The following is a 14,466-nucleotide window of genomic DNA, read 5'->3' as shown; positions in this document are numbered from 1 at the left end:
CGACTAGATTAAGTTCTCGTGTCTCCGGATGGCATTTGAGTACAGTGAAGCAACTGTCTTGTTCAAAAAAACAGTTTGAGATGATTTGAGCTTTGTGACATAGTCAGCAACAATACTCAGGTAGGCTGTGGTGTTTAATTGATGGTCATTTAGTAATAAGGAGCCCAACATGTGTCAAGAAAATATCTCTCACACAATTACATCACCACCAGGAATCTGAAATGTTACGAGGAAAGATGTTGTTTATGCCAATTCTGACCCTACCATCTGAATCTCACAGCATTCATCAGAACAATCAGATCAGGCAACATTTTCCCAATCTTCAATTATAATGTTGGTGAGCCTCAAATTGTTGCCTCAGTTTCCTGTTCTCAGCTGACAGGAGTGGCACCCAGTGTGGTCTTCTGCTGCTGTAACCCATCTGCTTCATGGATTGTGCAATTATAGATGCTGTTTTGCAAAATGTATTATTTGAGTTACTGTTGGTTTCCTATTTGATTGAAGTAGTCAACACAGCATTTTCACCCAGAAATGCTGTAAACACTAGAGATGGTTATGTGTGAAGATCCTGGTGAAGCAGCAGTTTCTAAAACACTCCACAGTTAAATACTACTCTTCTTCAATCTGATGCTCAGTTTCTACTTCAGCAGGTTGTCATGACCATGTCGGCATGCCTAAATGCATCAAGTTGCTGCGATGTGTTTGGCTGATTAAATATTTCCAATTACAAACAGCTGAGCAGGAGTACTAATAAAGATGCCAGTATCAGCAGTGTATATATATATATGGATGCAGCTTGCTAAAAAGCCTGCTAGCATTAGCTGCTTTTTTTTTGTTTTTTTTACTTTATTTTATTATCCAAGTAATGAAATGAAGGGCTCAAAATAGGATTTCACAAACTAATGGGTGGATTCACAGTGGCTGTGTCCATCTCTTTATATAATGTCAGTGGTAGTAAGGAGAGTTGATGTGCAAATGTGCATTAAATTAGTGTGCAGGAATGTGCAGTAATCATACCCTGATCATGTTCATCTGAACGCTGTTTTGGAAGAAAGCCCAGAGTTGAGGTCCCACCTCTTCCCAGGCCTTGGCCATATTTTGGAGCCTCTCTAGCTCCTCAAAGGTTGTGTTGGCCTGGACAAACACAAATACACACATCCTATGAAAGTTGAAAAATATTTCCAGAGTAGTACAACAAAAGCATATTTAACACACAGCGGTCGCGTTCTGTGCTAAATACACTGTCAATAATGAGTTTGGTGGACGTGTCAGTTGTTAAAGGATAGTGTCAGTTAAAAAAAAAAAAAAAGGAGAGATCAAAAAAGTCCACTAACACTTTATCTAAGGTTTAAGCTGCAACATACAGCGGATAACAATGGAATGTTACATTATGTAATTTGGCTACATTCAAAACGCCGCTCAAAACTCTCGAAACCCCACTCTGTTTTGTGTCAGGAGGATTAAAAGAGACATAACAGATCTGTTTTTCCTTCCACTGCCGCGCCCCCACACTTACACTGAATTCTCTCCCTCCTCTTCCCATCCCTCACATTGCATCACATTACCCCTCACCCCCATCACCGCCACCATCCCTTTGCTTTCCTCTGCTTCTTTAGTCAGCTCATTCCAAAGGTGGGTGGTTGGTTTGTATGCATCTACACTGATACTGAGTGTTGAAAGAATCGCAGAAGTGGGGCAAAAGTGAGTTGGAAAAGGGAGAGAGGTGATGGGTCAGGCTGGAGGTGGTCTCACTCACACTCTTTAATATCTTGCGGGCTGCGGGGGAGTCGGGGGTGTAAAGGATCTTTCCCATCAGCAGGGGCTTGACTGAATTCCACACAATTTTCGTGACAGGGTTGGACTCCAGGGTCTGCATCAGGGCATTGCAGAAGGGAGCTAGGGGTAGGGAAAGATGAAGAGAATGAGAAACAAATGGTATTCATATATAATAATTTTTCCTTATGGCCTCCATAAGTCTCAAGCATTCAGACGTAATAAATGATCAACTAAAGAATCTTAATATTAAAAAAAAATAGCCAATCAGAGCATATCAGCCAACCTTCTGGAACAAATTTTGCCTTTTGAGGCAAACTCTGTCCAAATGATAACTGAGTGATCTAAACATCTTTCTTTATGCTTGTGAAATTAGTTCTGTCCCACCTTCTCATGCTAATGAAAGCAAACGACATGTAACAAATACACAATAAGCATAGGTAAAGACTGCATTTGCATAAATAGAAATAAATACGTGAAGTAAGAAGGTGTGTTTTTCTAATATTTAACTATATCTGACTGGTATTTTTTTCTTAAGTCACACTTTAATTACAGCACATTTATTTCTTGCTTCATGTTGAATGAAACTATATGATGAAAAGCACTGAACGAGTGAAACTGAATGGCCGTTGTAGTATTTTCTTTCCAGGTCAACCAGTCACTTCCAATCTAAACTTTTCATTCCAAATGAAAGAGAGGTGTTTGCAGGTTGTGTAAGCGTGAAAATGTATAACTCTGTGACATTTGGACAATCTGAATGTCACAGCAGGCATCAGAGCTGTGACATTTTCATAAGTATGTGTTGTGATGCAAACTTGTGATATTTTTTACTCGTTGTTTTAGATTTCAAAAAAGTCATACTATAACTACTTGTGGTGTCTGCAAAACACTATCATATATAGCGCTATCATATACAGCAGGTACAGGTATATTTCTGTTTCTGTGATTTTTATCTGTAACAAGTACAGTCTTAATACTATATTTGAGTAGAGTATTTTTTAAAAATCCCTCTTTACTTACTGGTAGTATCATCATAGGCATAGTTGTGGTTTTTGGTGCCATTGACCCCCAGAAACACCTTATAATTGTTGTCTTCATACCAGTTGAAAGACAGGACCCTAGAGCCCCCACCCTCAGGATATCCACAGAAGAGACTTGACACGCTGGACATCAACTGGGTGAAAGAGGAAGGACCCCCAGTTTGGAACAGGGAGGACACTGCCTTCATGAGCTCCTGAGAGCTCTCCTGCTGCATCATCTGCGCAAGACAGAGAGGCCCAGTTAAACTTTTAAACAATCCGATAGTCTGCAGCCATGAGGCTGTATCTATACAGCAGTGCTTCAATATTAGCATGCTAACATGGTCACAGTGAACACACTCTGCAATTAGCACTAATCACAAAATGCAAAATACAAAAAAGGTGAGCCCAAATCAAACGGAAATTGGATTTTACTGGTGGAAAGGTCAACAAAGCAGAGCACATCCTAAAAAGTGAGTTCCCTGTACACACAGAGAAAATGAGATACTGGTAACACTTTACATGAAGTAAAATATGTGTAAACTATAAAGAAGATATGAACATGATTAATAGCTTATATTTACAAGTTGGTTACTCGGATAACACAAGTCGGGAAATAGGATTTACTATCGTCAGAATAAACTAGGATTTAAAGCACCTTTAACCTATAAACTAGAGTTCAATCACCTCTGTCTAATATACAGTACACACCCCTAACACCAAATGGTTTATATGCTGTATCTCAAACCCTGACTGGCTGTTAGTTTTTAAGTTTTATATTTTTTTTTGTCTGGCGTGTCTGTTGATCATTGCTGAGAAGTACGACCAAACATTTTCTGGCCTACAGCAGGATGAGTAACTATTAGGTATTGCTGGAAAGTGTAAACAATCCATTTTGAGTTATTTGACCTTCATCAGATAATTATACACAGATCAGGGATATTTATGTTTGTCATACTCATTCATGCCCTGTGAATTTTTAAGTATAAACGGTCACAAGAAAACAATAGCTTAAAGATAAGCAAAGAAGTTGGACAGAGCTGAGCTGCAAGGTGGATTAAATATCCTCCTATTGAGAGAACAAAAATAGCTTCAACCAGGAGAGCAATTCTCCCTGCTACATGTAATTTCCTCTGTGAAGATAATGAAGGAGGCCATCAATAATTGTATTGCATGTTGCTCCTACATGTTGGTAGGACTGAGTTCCTCCGGGAGCGTTTTGGTTCAAATCATATTTGGATTTATTAGCACGGGTCATCACTGATTTGGCTCCAGAGGTGAGTGATGAAAATGGCTCTTTGATCGTTTATGACTCCTACTCAAAGCTACCTTTTACATGTGGACACGCGCAGACATAAGCATGCTACAACACACCCCTCATGTCTGTCGCGCTCACTCCCTCTTCCTCTGTTTCCTTGTGTATTATTTCTCGCACAGAAACATCCACACACACACTGAACTGAAAGGAAGAAGAGGTGGGTAATGAGAGCTTTTGGCTCGCCTTTCTGTCACCACGGTGATACGAAGGTCCCACCTACAGGATGTGTCACCTCAAAAGAATGTCCCTCTTTTCCTCCCTCCCTCTACCTCCCACCCTCCTCTCTCTTTCTCTCTCACCCCTGGCTAAGGTGATGATGGGATACGCTCTCCCTTGGGACAAACCGTGAACGTGCCTAAACACACATCTCAGTCACAGTGATTTGTGTGTATGTGTTGCCTGATAAACACATTATTCTACTCTATTGTGTTACAATGCTGTTTTATACTGTTTGTGCTTTTTGTTATATATAAACCAATGCATCCCATTTCATTATGTTCTACCGTATTTGTTCTAGTCGACTCTCTTAGTTTTATTCTATTTTAGTCTAATATTTTAGATGTGTAATAACGTATCAGTGTTTCTGTGTGGCTGTGACTTGTTGACAACATGTCAGCATACTATGTCTCCTTCTTCTGACTTTAATTGAATAGTGATAGTTCTTGAAAGCTGATTTTATTATTTTTTATCATCCATTTTCTTTTTACTTTTTCAGTTATTTGTTCATTGTTTGATCTGTTGTAGTGTGAAATAAATAAATAAATGAAATGAAATGAAAATTATCTTCTCATTCATACATTTTTTTCTTTCATTTGCGCAAGTGTGTGTATATGTGTTTACATTTCCATTCCACGTGTGTTCTTCTTGTAGAAAAAAAATGTAATCTACAGTATCTACTGTATTCTCTTCAACCCTGTTCTATTCCATTGTAGTTAGTGTTTCAGATCCATTCATTTATAATGCATGTGCATGCATATACATTACATGTATGCAGATACACAACAGACATATTTTTAGCTCACAAAGCACTTGCAAAAATGTATTTTTTAACACATACTGTACATGTAACCCTCACAGTATTGAGCACATCATTCAGCTTCTTCTGGGAGCGATTCTTGAACGGGGAGCAACGGAAGAGGCGAGTTTCCTGCATGACTAAAAATACTAGTGCCTTTGATACTGAGGGCTTGAGAAGAAGAAGAGACTCAAGGAGCAGAAGAGAAGGGATGGATGACATTTGGACTACTTACATCTTGGATCTTCGCTGATGTTGCCTTAAAAGCCTGGCCCCAGAAATGCAGGTCAATGCCCACGGAGCTTCTGTCCAAAACCTGAGGCATCTAGGGGGGAACAAAACAGGAGATCTATTAAAGTAAAATGAGATTATTACAGATAAAGGGGGATTTAAACACAACTGGTCCTTTGTTCTTTTATGTTATAACCATTACTGCTCTTTTTAAATCATATAATATCTCAGCTTGTGACTTGTAAATTCATATCTGGTCACAAGTGATTTCCAGGAAACTTCCAGGAATTTGAAGCAATACACTACTGGGCAAAACCACATCAAACGCACAGAAAATGCCATATTTTTTTTAACCTGTGCTAAACTTGAGATCCACCAATTGTTTGATGTGGAACTACGTATTATAACTCCCCTACGCGTCCTTCAGTGGCATTATCTTCTTGAGAAACCATTAACAGTAGGTGTTAGGAAATGACTGGTCAGGGCAGGAGTGCTGAGGGTAAGGAAACCAGGAGTGCCAAGACAAACACACACACACATGAGATATCCTTCTTCTCGCATTCTTCGTGCCTGAATTTCAATGAACGAAGGAAGGAGGGAGGCAGTATGGTGAGGGGGATAGAGAGAAAGCAAGGGAGTGGGAAGGGAGGGCACTGAAAAGTTGATGCAAGAAGGGAGTCAAGAGTGTAATGATGGGAGGACAGCTGCTATGAGACCAAGGTCAATGTGGTAATGGGCATGATGTGCGATGGAGTTAACGAGTTAAATTAAGAGATCAGATTTCCCACACATAAACTGTCTATCCATCCATTCTCTTATGCTTATCCTTGTCAGGGTCGTGGGGGGGCTGGAGACTATTCCAGTTACCATAGGGCAAAAGGGGGAATTTAAGGTTCTAGGTCAGATTTTTCATCTCTAAGATATTTGACAACATACATCTCTCAAGTCTAAATATAGGGTAGTCTCTAATTGACCCTAATTTGCAAGCTATTTATAGCAACTTCTTCACTATTCCAAGGATTTTCTTTTAAAAAATGGTAATTAAAGCCACAGCAACACTGTGAAGATGCACTATTTGTCAGGTTTTTAGCAACCATATAAACCAGGTTTGCTAGAAGCTATGTTGACTCAAAATATATGTATGAGAAGTGGCATCCTGTCTTACAGAATACCACAGAATCTGCAGGCAGGCTCTAAGCCCATTAAAGAAACAGGCCAAGAAGGATAATGCCATGTAAACTCCCTCAGCCAATCACCTGACTCACCCAGGCTGAACAACACAGACATATGATAAAGAGAGAGTACAACATTTACAGCTGGACATGCAGTGAAATGGAGTTTTTGACATTGATATCATATAAATACGATGCAATTTATAAGATGGAAGAGTATGGACAGAATGACTAATTTGATTGTCAATTACAGTGTCAGTTACATATATTCCAATAGCCAGGTTTCCTGTCTCAACAAACAAATCTTTTGTTACACGTTAGGAAAAAGATTTTTCCTATTGCGTAAGCTAACACTAGTTATACACTGTTAGCTGTTTAATAATGTAAAAAAAAGTTCAGGTGCATTTTGTATATGCGAAACTTATCATTTCAGATGAGCGTGAGAGTCCCTGCTGTTGTTTTGTGGATCTTATACTCTTTGTTTCACTATTTGTGTGTGCGTGCAGAACAAGGAGACAAGGGACAAAAATGAAGATAACATTTCTTGAGTTGAGGATAACTTGCTCAAATAATCACAGGTGAATACAAGTGTTATTAAAAAAGAAAGGGTCTGTTTTAGTCCCAATATGCTTTTAAGATAATCGAACATTTCTAAAGAGAGCCAGTGCCTAAAATAAAACCAGCAAACACTTCTACAGACTCCCCTGCTAGAGCCAGCTACTGGGCCTCACGTGCAGCACTGATATCTATGCAAACCTCGACATACATGTACAGTTTCTACAGAGAAGATTTACTGGTATTGTAGCACTTTTGAAGCTTTTGGAGGACAGTACCAATTCAGCTCAGTTCAATTCAATTCTGGTTTATTTAGATAGCACCACATTTGAACAACAGTCCCCTCAAGGCCATTTATAGAATAAGGTAACAACTGTACAGTATTCTGGAGAAAGCGCCAACAACCAGCCCCCTGTGAGCAAGTGCTTTGCCACAGTGGAAAGAAAAAAAATACTGCCTTCTAACGAGAAGAAAGCTCTGGCAGAACCAGAGTCAAGGAAGTGCAGCCATATGCCACAACCCGCTGGCGGGGGAGAAAGAGAAGAGACGGGCAAAACACACACTAAGGGAGAGAGTAGACAAAAATGTAATGACATGCTGCAGTGGTATACAAACACATGGTGAGTAAGAAGAAATGAGTGGGGAAGTAGTCAGTGTATCACATGAAGTCTTGCAGTTGTCTGAGCTTACAGCAGCATAGATAAGGAATGGTTCAGAGACACCTATTCCAGCCCTAACTGTAAGCTTTATCAAAAGGGATCCTAACCCTAATCTTAAAACTAGAAAGTGTGTCTGTCTCCTAAATCCAAAGTGGGAGATGGTACCATGCGAGACGGGGCTGATAGCTCTCCCTCTACTTTTGGAAACTCTAAGAGCCACAAGTAAGCCTGCAGTCTGAGAGTGAAGTGCTCTGTTGCAATCAAATGGTACAATGAGGTCCTTCATATACGATGAGCCCTGATTATTCAGAGCTTTGTATGTGAGGAGAAGGATTTCAGATTAAATTGTGGATTCATTATGAAACCAGTAAAGAGACGCTAATATGAGAGAAATGTGATCTCTGTATGAAGTATGATCTGTTAGTACTCTTTGGATAAACTTGAGTATTTGCTGGGAACATTTAGAACAAATTCATAAAAATAAATGACAATAGTCCAAATTACAATAATCCAGCCTAGACCTAATAAATGCATGAACTATTTTTTTTTTTATCACTCTAAGATGGGATGTTTCTAATTTAAGAGATATTGCAAGCAGTCCTGCTTTCTTTCACATGTGTTTAATGTCCACACTATCCAACATATCCTGGTCAAAACTGCCTCCAAGAGCTCTCACACTTTTGCTGGAGGCCAGTGTAATGCCATCAAGGGTATATGTCTGGTTAGACACCAGGTAAGATCCATTATTTTTATATAATAACTTTGTTTTGTCTTAAAAAGATTCCCATTGTTTAGCTAATTGATTTGTGTCACCTGGCTTCACTGAGAAATGAAGCTGGGTATCATCTGTAAACCAATGGAAATGAACACAGTGGTACTTGATATTGTTATTGCCTAAGGAAACCATGTACTGTATAATGTAAAAAGTATTGGTGCCAGCACAGAACCCTGTGGCACTCCATGACTAAATGCCAGATGTGAAGACTTTCCATCTTCCACTACATCAATTTTACTGATCCCGCAGCTAATATTAAAAAGTCCATATAATAGGTTTGTAGATGAGTGACTGTCTGGTCTGCACCGACTAAATCCAGGTTTGAGCTGTATTTATTGGCCAAAATTTAATGAATTCTCTCTGAAAACGTCTTGCAGTGAATATGCCTGAAACAGTCGGAAAATACACAGCAGTGTGTGTCTCTAAAACTGTGTAGGACAATTTTGCCTGAGTTTGTGTTATGGTCTTGGGTCAGTGACCCAGGGTTTTGGAATTTGTATTACTATTATTATGATTACTATTGTTCTTGGGTTTATTTATGGCTATGACTTCTAGTGTTATGGTTTCTGTTTTGTACTTCCAGCACTCAAGTTCTTCTCTGTTCTGCAAATTCTAGTTCTTAGGTTTACCTCCTCTTGTTGCTGCATTTCTATGTGTTTTGTTTACACTTCCCTGTTGTGTCATTATGGGTAATTGTGTCAGCTGTTTTCCAATGTGTGTTCACTTTCCCAATTACCCTCCAGTGTACTTAGGTCTCGTGTTTCTTACTGTTAGCTGTCTGGTTGTCTGCTTATGTTCTCTCCCATAGTCACAGCCAAAGTAAAGGTCATAGTTTGACATCTCAGTTTGAGTCAAGTCACTGTTCAGTTTCGTTCCTGTAATCAATCAGCAGCTAAATAAACGGTCCGCTATTGGTTCACATCTCAGCTCAGTTTCCCTCTGTGTCTGCGTTTGGATCCACACCTCTCTCTCTCTCTCCGCACGATTTGCCTCCAGAAATTGTGACAGTTTGGACCCACATTTATCGCTTCAGGTTTAAACTGTGAAGCTACCAGACTTTGATAGATTAAAGTGCTTACAAATATTAAATAATATATAATATAAATATGTACACGACTTAATGCATTAATACATCCTGACATTCCAAAGCAGAGTAAATATGCAAAATCAATACAGTAACACAAGAGATGCTCATCGATATCCACCAGTCTTTCAATAGAGAGCAGTGCGTGGATGTGGGAACCAACATCTGCTGTTAGACATACTAGATCATCACCTAGTGATATGAATGATGCACCACTGTATAAGTTAAAACAAGCTACTAACCAGCTTAAAGATCTTGAAGAAGTCCAGATTAGCATACAGGACATCCTCTATCCTCTGGAGCCTTTGCTGGCTCAGGGCACACATAGCATTGCGGACCCCATGCAGTCCCATGCGAGTGGGGAAGAACAGGAAACGCTCCAAGAGGGCCTGACTACATGCTATGTCTTTCAGCTGCAGGTCTGGGACTCCAAATGCAAACTGCAAAACAGCATCAAAATATTTGTATTCATATTCAGTAAGTTACTATAATGTATATAATGTCTTTTTAGACAAGTGCAATTGCCACAATCCAGGTAAAGCATGGTTTTAATTTTGATTCTCTGCAAAAATTCATCATTAACCTCTGCAAAAATCTTTCTAAAAAGATGTACCTGTTCAAGTCGTATTTGTGCATTGACAAGTTGATAAACTATAGACTCCGAGAGCCCGGCATCTCTTAACAGGAAGGCTGTGAGAACTTCATCATCCTTCAAAATATCCTCCACCTTCAGCCCGCGACCTAAACGGAAAATCATGAACAGAGATAGCGAAAGGTCAAAATCAGCAAAAAATAACTTTGACCCACTGTGCTGAGGAAATGATTCACAGCAGAAAAGATTGACACAGATTTTCAGAGAAAACGCAGTGAGGAAGGGTGTTTATGCACATTTCCCTGCCAAAAACGAAAGCTAATTTCTTAGGAAGAAATACTGAGAACACATTTCGGGTATGCCTTTGGGCCTAGTCATAAAAAACGGCATGTGACTCAGCACCATAATGTGCAAATTACCCAGGATTAAAAGGCCAAAGTGAAAAATAGTGAAGGGAAGTTTATAAACCACCATGGAGGAATTCTTTTTGTGTAGATGTCATGTACGTACTTTTTAAAGCAAGTGGCAAAATCTACAATAAAAGATATTTTTAAAGCCTGCATCCATGCAGCACTGAAAATGTATAACGTAATTTACAGAAATTGGACAAAATAAATAAATATTTTTATAGCTACTGTTTTCTGTTTATGTTAGGTTAAGAATTAATGTCTCTTAAAAGGAAAATTATTAGCACCTTTGGGTTCACATCTGTCCAGAAACCTTGTTCTCAATAGTCATTTTTTTGTCAGCTTATTAATAAAAACGTCTACTGGCCACTTTCCTCTTTTTTGACTTCACCTGAGACTGCAGATGGATTGTTGCGTAAAGTTTCCATGAAGTTTGAGAATGATGACATTTCATGCCAAAGCCTGCCAAGCTGTTGGACCTCCGTGTCATTGAGCAGAAGCTTTTGGATGTTGGTGTAGAATCGCGCCAATCTGGAATAACCCCCCCAAAAAACACACACAAAAAAAACATTTTTTTATAAGGTTAAAAGTGTTTTTTACCAAGTTTAAAAGAGCTGAGTTATGCTTACACCGAGTTATTATAATTGGAAACAACGCCTGGGGATTCTCCTCGGGTTGGATATCTAAAGCAGGGATTGTTGACGTTGCAGAAGATGCCCTGAATCCAAGGGAGAATCCCTGTAGAGGGCAGCGCCTTGTTGGGGAAATGACCTAAAGAAACACAGACTACGTTAGAGGCAATGTGAGAGGTTGTGATTTGATGTTAACAGAACTGTGAAAGGGTAAAGGGATACTATTTTTACAAGGAAAGAAAGGAATTTCAGCAAATACAATTTTGTCTTTTTCTTTTCTTTTCTAATTTGAAAACTTGATGCATAATTGGCGAATTCTTCTTACACTCATGTTGTTGGTACAGTGGATTGGCTTTCCTCAGCCACACCAAACCAATGAATAGCAACACTGGCCAGAAGATCTCCACCAGGAAGCGGATCTGGATAGACAGATGTGATGCAGTCATACACCGTGAAGTATGAGAACAACAGAAACACAACCAAAACAATTGCCATGGGGTTTGAACATTAATATATATACATATATTATACATATATATATGTATGTATATTAATGTTCAAACCCTATGGTAATTGTTTTGGTTGTGTTTCTGTCGTTCTCATACTATTTATTTATAGATATACAATATATATAAAAAGTGTTACCTTCTGTCTCTTTCGAAGAGTCCAGTTTTTCCACAGTAACAGGCTGACTTGAGAGCCAGTCTTCATTGCTCTGCAGCTCAACCCCTGGAAGGGGTCATCAGACTTTAATAAACCTGTAGATAACATAACTCCATTAGTGATGACATTTACTACAGCTATTTCGAAGACACGAGACAAACTAGATCAAATTATTGGAGTTCAGAAAGACCCATATGTGGATCTAGCCCTAAGAGCACGTCTTGTCTTGGGCTGGATTTTGTCTTGTGCTCATTTCATATCAGACTTATATTTGAACTGGTTTATGAGAGGTTTTACTACAACTGCAGATAATTAATTCACAAAACACACAGAACCCTGACAGGCTCCGCAAAACCACTGAACCTCTATTAATTAATGCAAAAGGACAAATTTTACCTGCAGTGGCAATGGGTGATGTTATTAACTACCATATGTGTTAACAGACACGGTTACAGGATGTATTTACATGACTTTGTGCGTGTATACAAATAAAGCTTTATACTTGCAATTTGAACCTACTCTCATGCAGATGTATTCCAAAGGCAAATTAATTTTCAGGGAGATGTTAAGGGGAAAATGCCAGTGACATATACAGGATATGTGCAGATGGTGCTTCAGAAAATCTCGGACATGAAGAGTAATTTGCTCAGTGCAACGTGTCCAACAGATTACCTCAGAGCGCATGAACACCTGTCTGGAAAACAGGGGATGCTGTAAGACTGAAACAGGAGAGTAAAAGCTATCATTATGTATGTGACATCTCTGGATGTAATTTTGGGGGTTTTTGTGCTTTCTGCTCTCATCTTTGGGAAAAAAAGCTGAAAAAAAGAAGAAAAAAAACCCTGGCATAAATCACTTTAAAAGGCACTGGTCTGCCATGTTCCACCAGAACAGCTTTAATGTACCTAGGCACCTTTCTATGTCTCTATTGGTCAGAGTGAACACCATTGCAATTATTGCATTGATAGTCCCTCATTTGCTGTGGTGATGGTGGAGAAAACACCCTAACACACCGCTCCAATATCTCCCACAGGTGTACGAACTGGCTAAGCTTCCCTCAAGTATAACCAGTGGCCATGACACCCTTCACTGAGTCTGAAGTCTTATTTTGTTTGTTGTTAAATTTGTCATTTACCTTTATGCAAGTTAGAAAAATAGTCATTTTGGAATATGGGGGCAGTTCTGATACAGTTTGGGTCCACTCATCCCTTTAAAGAAAGGTCACAGCAAATCAATACCAAGATGTTCTGAGTGAATCTAAAAGCCAAACAGTAATTAGCAGCCATATCTCTTTGTTACACGATCTTCCAAACAACTTAGTCAACAACAAGCTTAAACAAGTAAATATAGATCCTTACCTGTTATGGAATGATAGAAAAGTAGAACGACATCTAGAGAAACAGGTTCACCGACAAGCTGAAGTATTGGGAAAAAATTAAGCAAGGTAAGAGATCCGTGTGCCTTCTAGCTGCCCACTCCCTCTCCTCTGCCTGCAGGTCAGCAGCACTCCTAATCTGATTGCTCTAATCTCCCAGCTCAACATGGGCAAGCAGAAAAAACACAACCGTCATCCATTTTGAGGCAGAATTAAGGGGATACCTACGGAAGAGGAAAGGAGGAATCCAGGTGGAGAGATGTTTCATCCTATACTGGAGATGTGTTTCATCACGGCGGCAACCAGTGTGCTTTTAGAAAGATAAAGGAGCAAGATTTACCTGCACAGTCACTGCACATCACTCTGGAAGAAAGCCTTTCAGCTAAGCACCTCCATAATAAATCAGTTTGGACCGAGTGACACAGGAGCTGATCAGACTCAGAGACAAGGGGGTTTGTTTCAGTTCTGAAATGACTCATTGTTTTGAGCAGCTCGACAAGGTGGAGTAGGTGACATGGGAAATTAGGTGAAGGGAATCTGAAATCTTGACGGTATCACATTAAAGCTACTGTGTAGAGATAAAAAAGAAGAAAAAAGTGAGTACCCTTATAAGTAAGAGGGAAAACTGAAACAGACACACACCAAATAAATATAGCATAAAGCAATAAATTTAAAACAACCTTTCAAATATAACCTTGATTCTCCAGGGCGCTGAACAGAAATCTACAAACAAAACAACAACAACAAAACTCAATCTCAAACAGAGTCATTTCAAATGTTTAATTTGCAGCAGGAACTGTTGCGTGTCATTCGTCTTCCGTATAGTCACAAAAATGTGAATAAACACAACCTTTGTGACAGACATGGAATATGCATCAATGAATATAAAAATGTACAAAGATACAAATGATTTACATGCTGAGAAAAGATGTACCAATCACAGGCTATGAACACATTAAAAGATGTAAATGTTGACTTCTTTATCAGTAAGAACCCTCATGCTTGAAGTACTTACATCTATACCTAGTGGAATAAGAGTTAAACTAATTTTTGAAAATGAAAGGAACCCCAGAATCTGAACCTGGATTATTAAGTGCAGTGTGTAAAATATATTTCTGTATAAATCAAATATTCAAGAAGAAATGTGATAGGCTTAAAGTTCGTTTCAGACAGAAATTGATTTGTTGCCAGTTTTC

The 14,466-nt window shown here is 39.1% G+C and overlaps 1 protein-coding gene across 2 annotated transcripts in view; it reads right to left on the bottom strand.

The window, feature by feature from the left end:
- The window catches only part of LOC113010690 (retinal-specific ATP-binding cassette transporter-like), a 44,209-nt gene extending 30,829 nt beyond the window's left edge, over nucleotides 1-13,380 (bottom strand). For both annotated transcript variants that reach the window (XM_026149878.1, XM_026149879.1), the window contains exons 1-11: nucleotides 13,254-13,380; nucleotides 11,878-11,990; nucleotides 11,558-11,651; nucleotides 11,230-11,371; nucleotides 10,992-11,131; nucleotides 10,215-10,342; nucleotides 9,844-10,041; nucleotides 5,361-5,450; nucleotides 2,794-3,031; nucleotides 1,757-1,896; nucleotides 1,018-1,134 (exon numbers count right to left, since the gene is read on the bottom strand). In XM_026149878.1, coding sequence (XP_026005663.1) covers nucleotides 1,018-1,134; nucleotides 1,757-1,896; nucleotides 2,794-3,031; nucleotides 5,361-5,450; nucleotides 9,844-10,041; nucleotides 10,215-10,342; nucleotides 10,992-11,131; nucleotides 11,230-11,371; nucleotides 11,558-11,651; nucleotides 11,878-11,943 — 1,353 coding nt within the window. In that variant the 5' untranslated portion in view covers nucleotides 11,944-11,990; nucleotides 13,254-13,380. The remainder of the gene's footprint in view (nucleotides 1-1,017; nucleotides 1,135-1,756; nucleotides 1,897-2,793; nucleotides 3,032-5,360; nucleotides 5,451-9,843; nucleotides 10,042-10,214; nucleotides 10,343-10,991; nucleotides 11,132-11,229; nucleotides 11,372-11,557; nucleotides 11,652-11,877; nucleotides 11,991-13,253) is intronic.
- Nucleotides 13,381-14,466: the final 1,086 nt, after the last annotated feature.

Source organism: Astatotilapia calliptera, chromosome 18 (genome assembly GCF_900246225.1).
Source record: "Astatotilapia calliptera chromosome 18, fAstCal1.2, whole genome shotgun sequence".
Lineage (NCBI taxonomy): Eukaryota > Metazoa > Chordata > Actinopteri > Cichliformes > Cichlidae > Astatotilapia > Astatotilapia calliptera.
The sequence above is the reverse complement of the archived record's forward strand: the minus strand, read 5'-3'. Positions and strand labels throughout refer to the sequence as shown.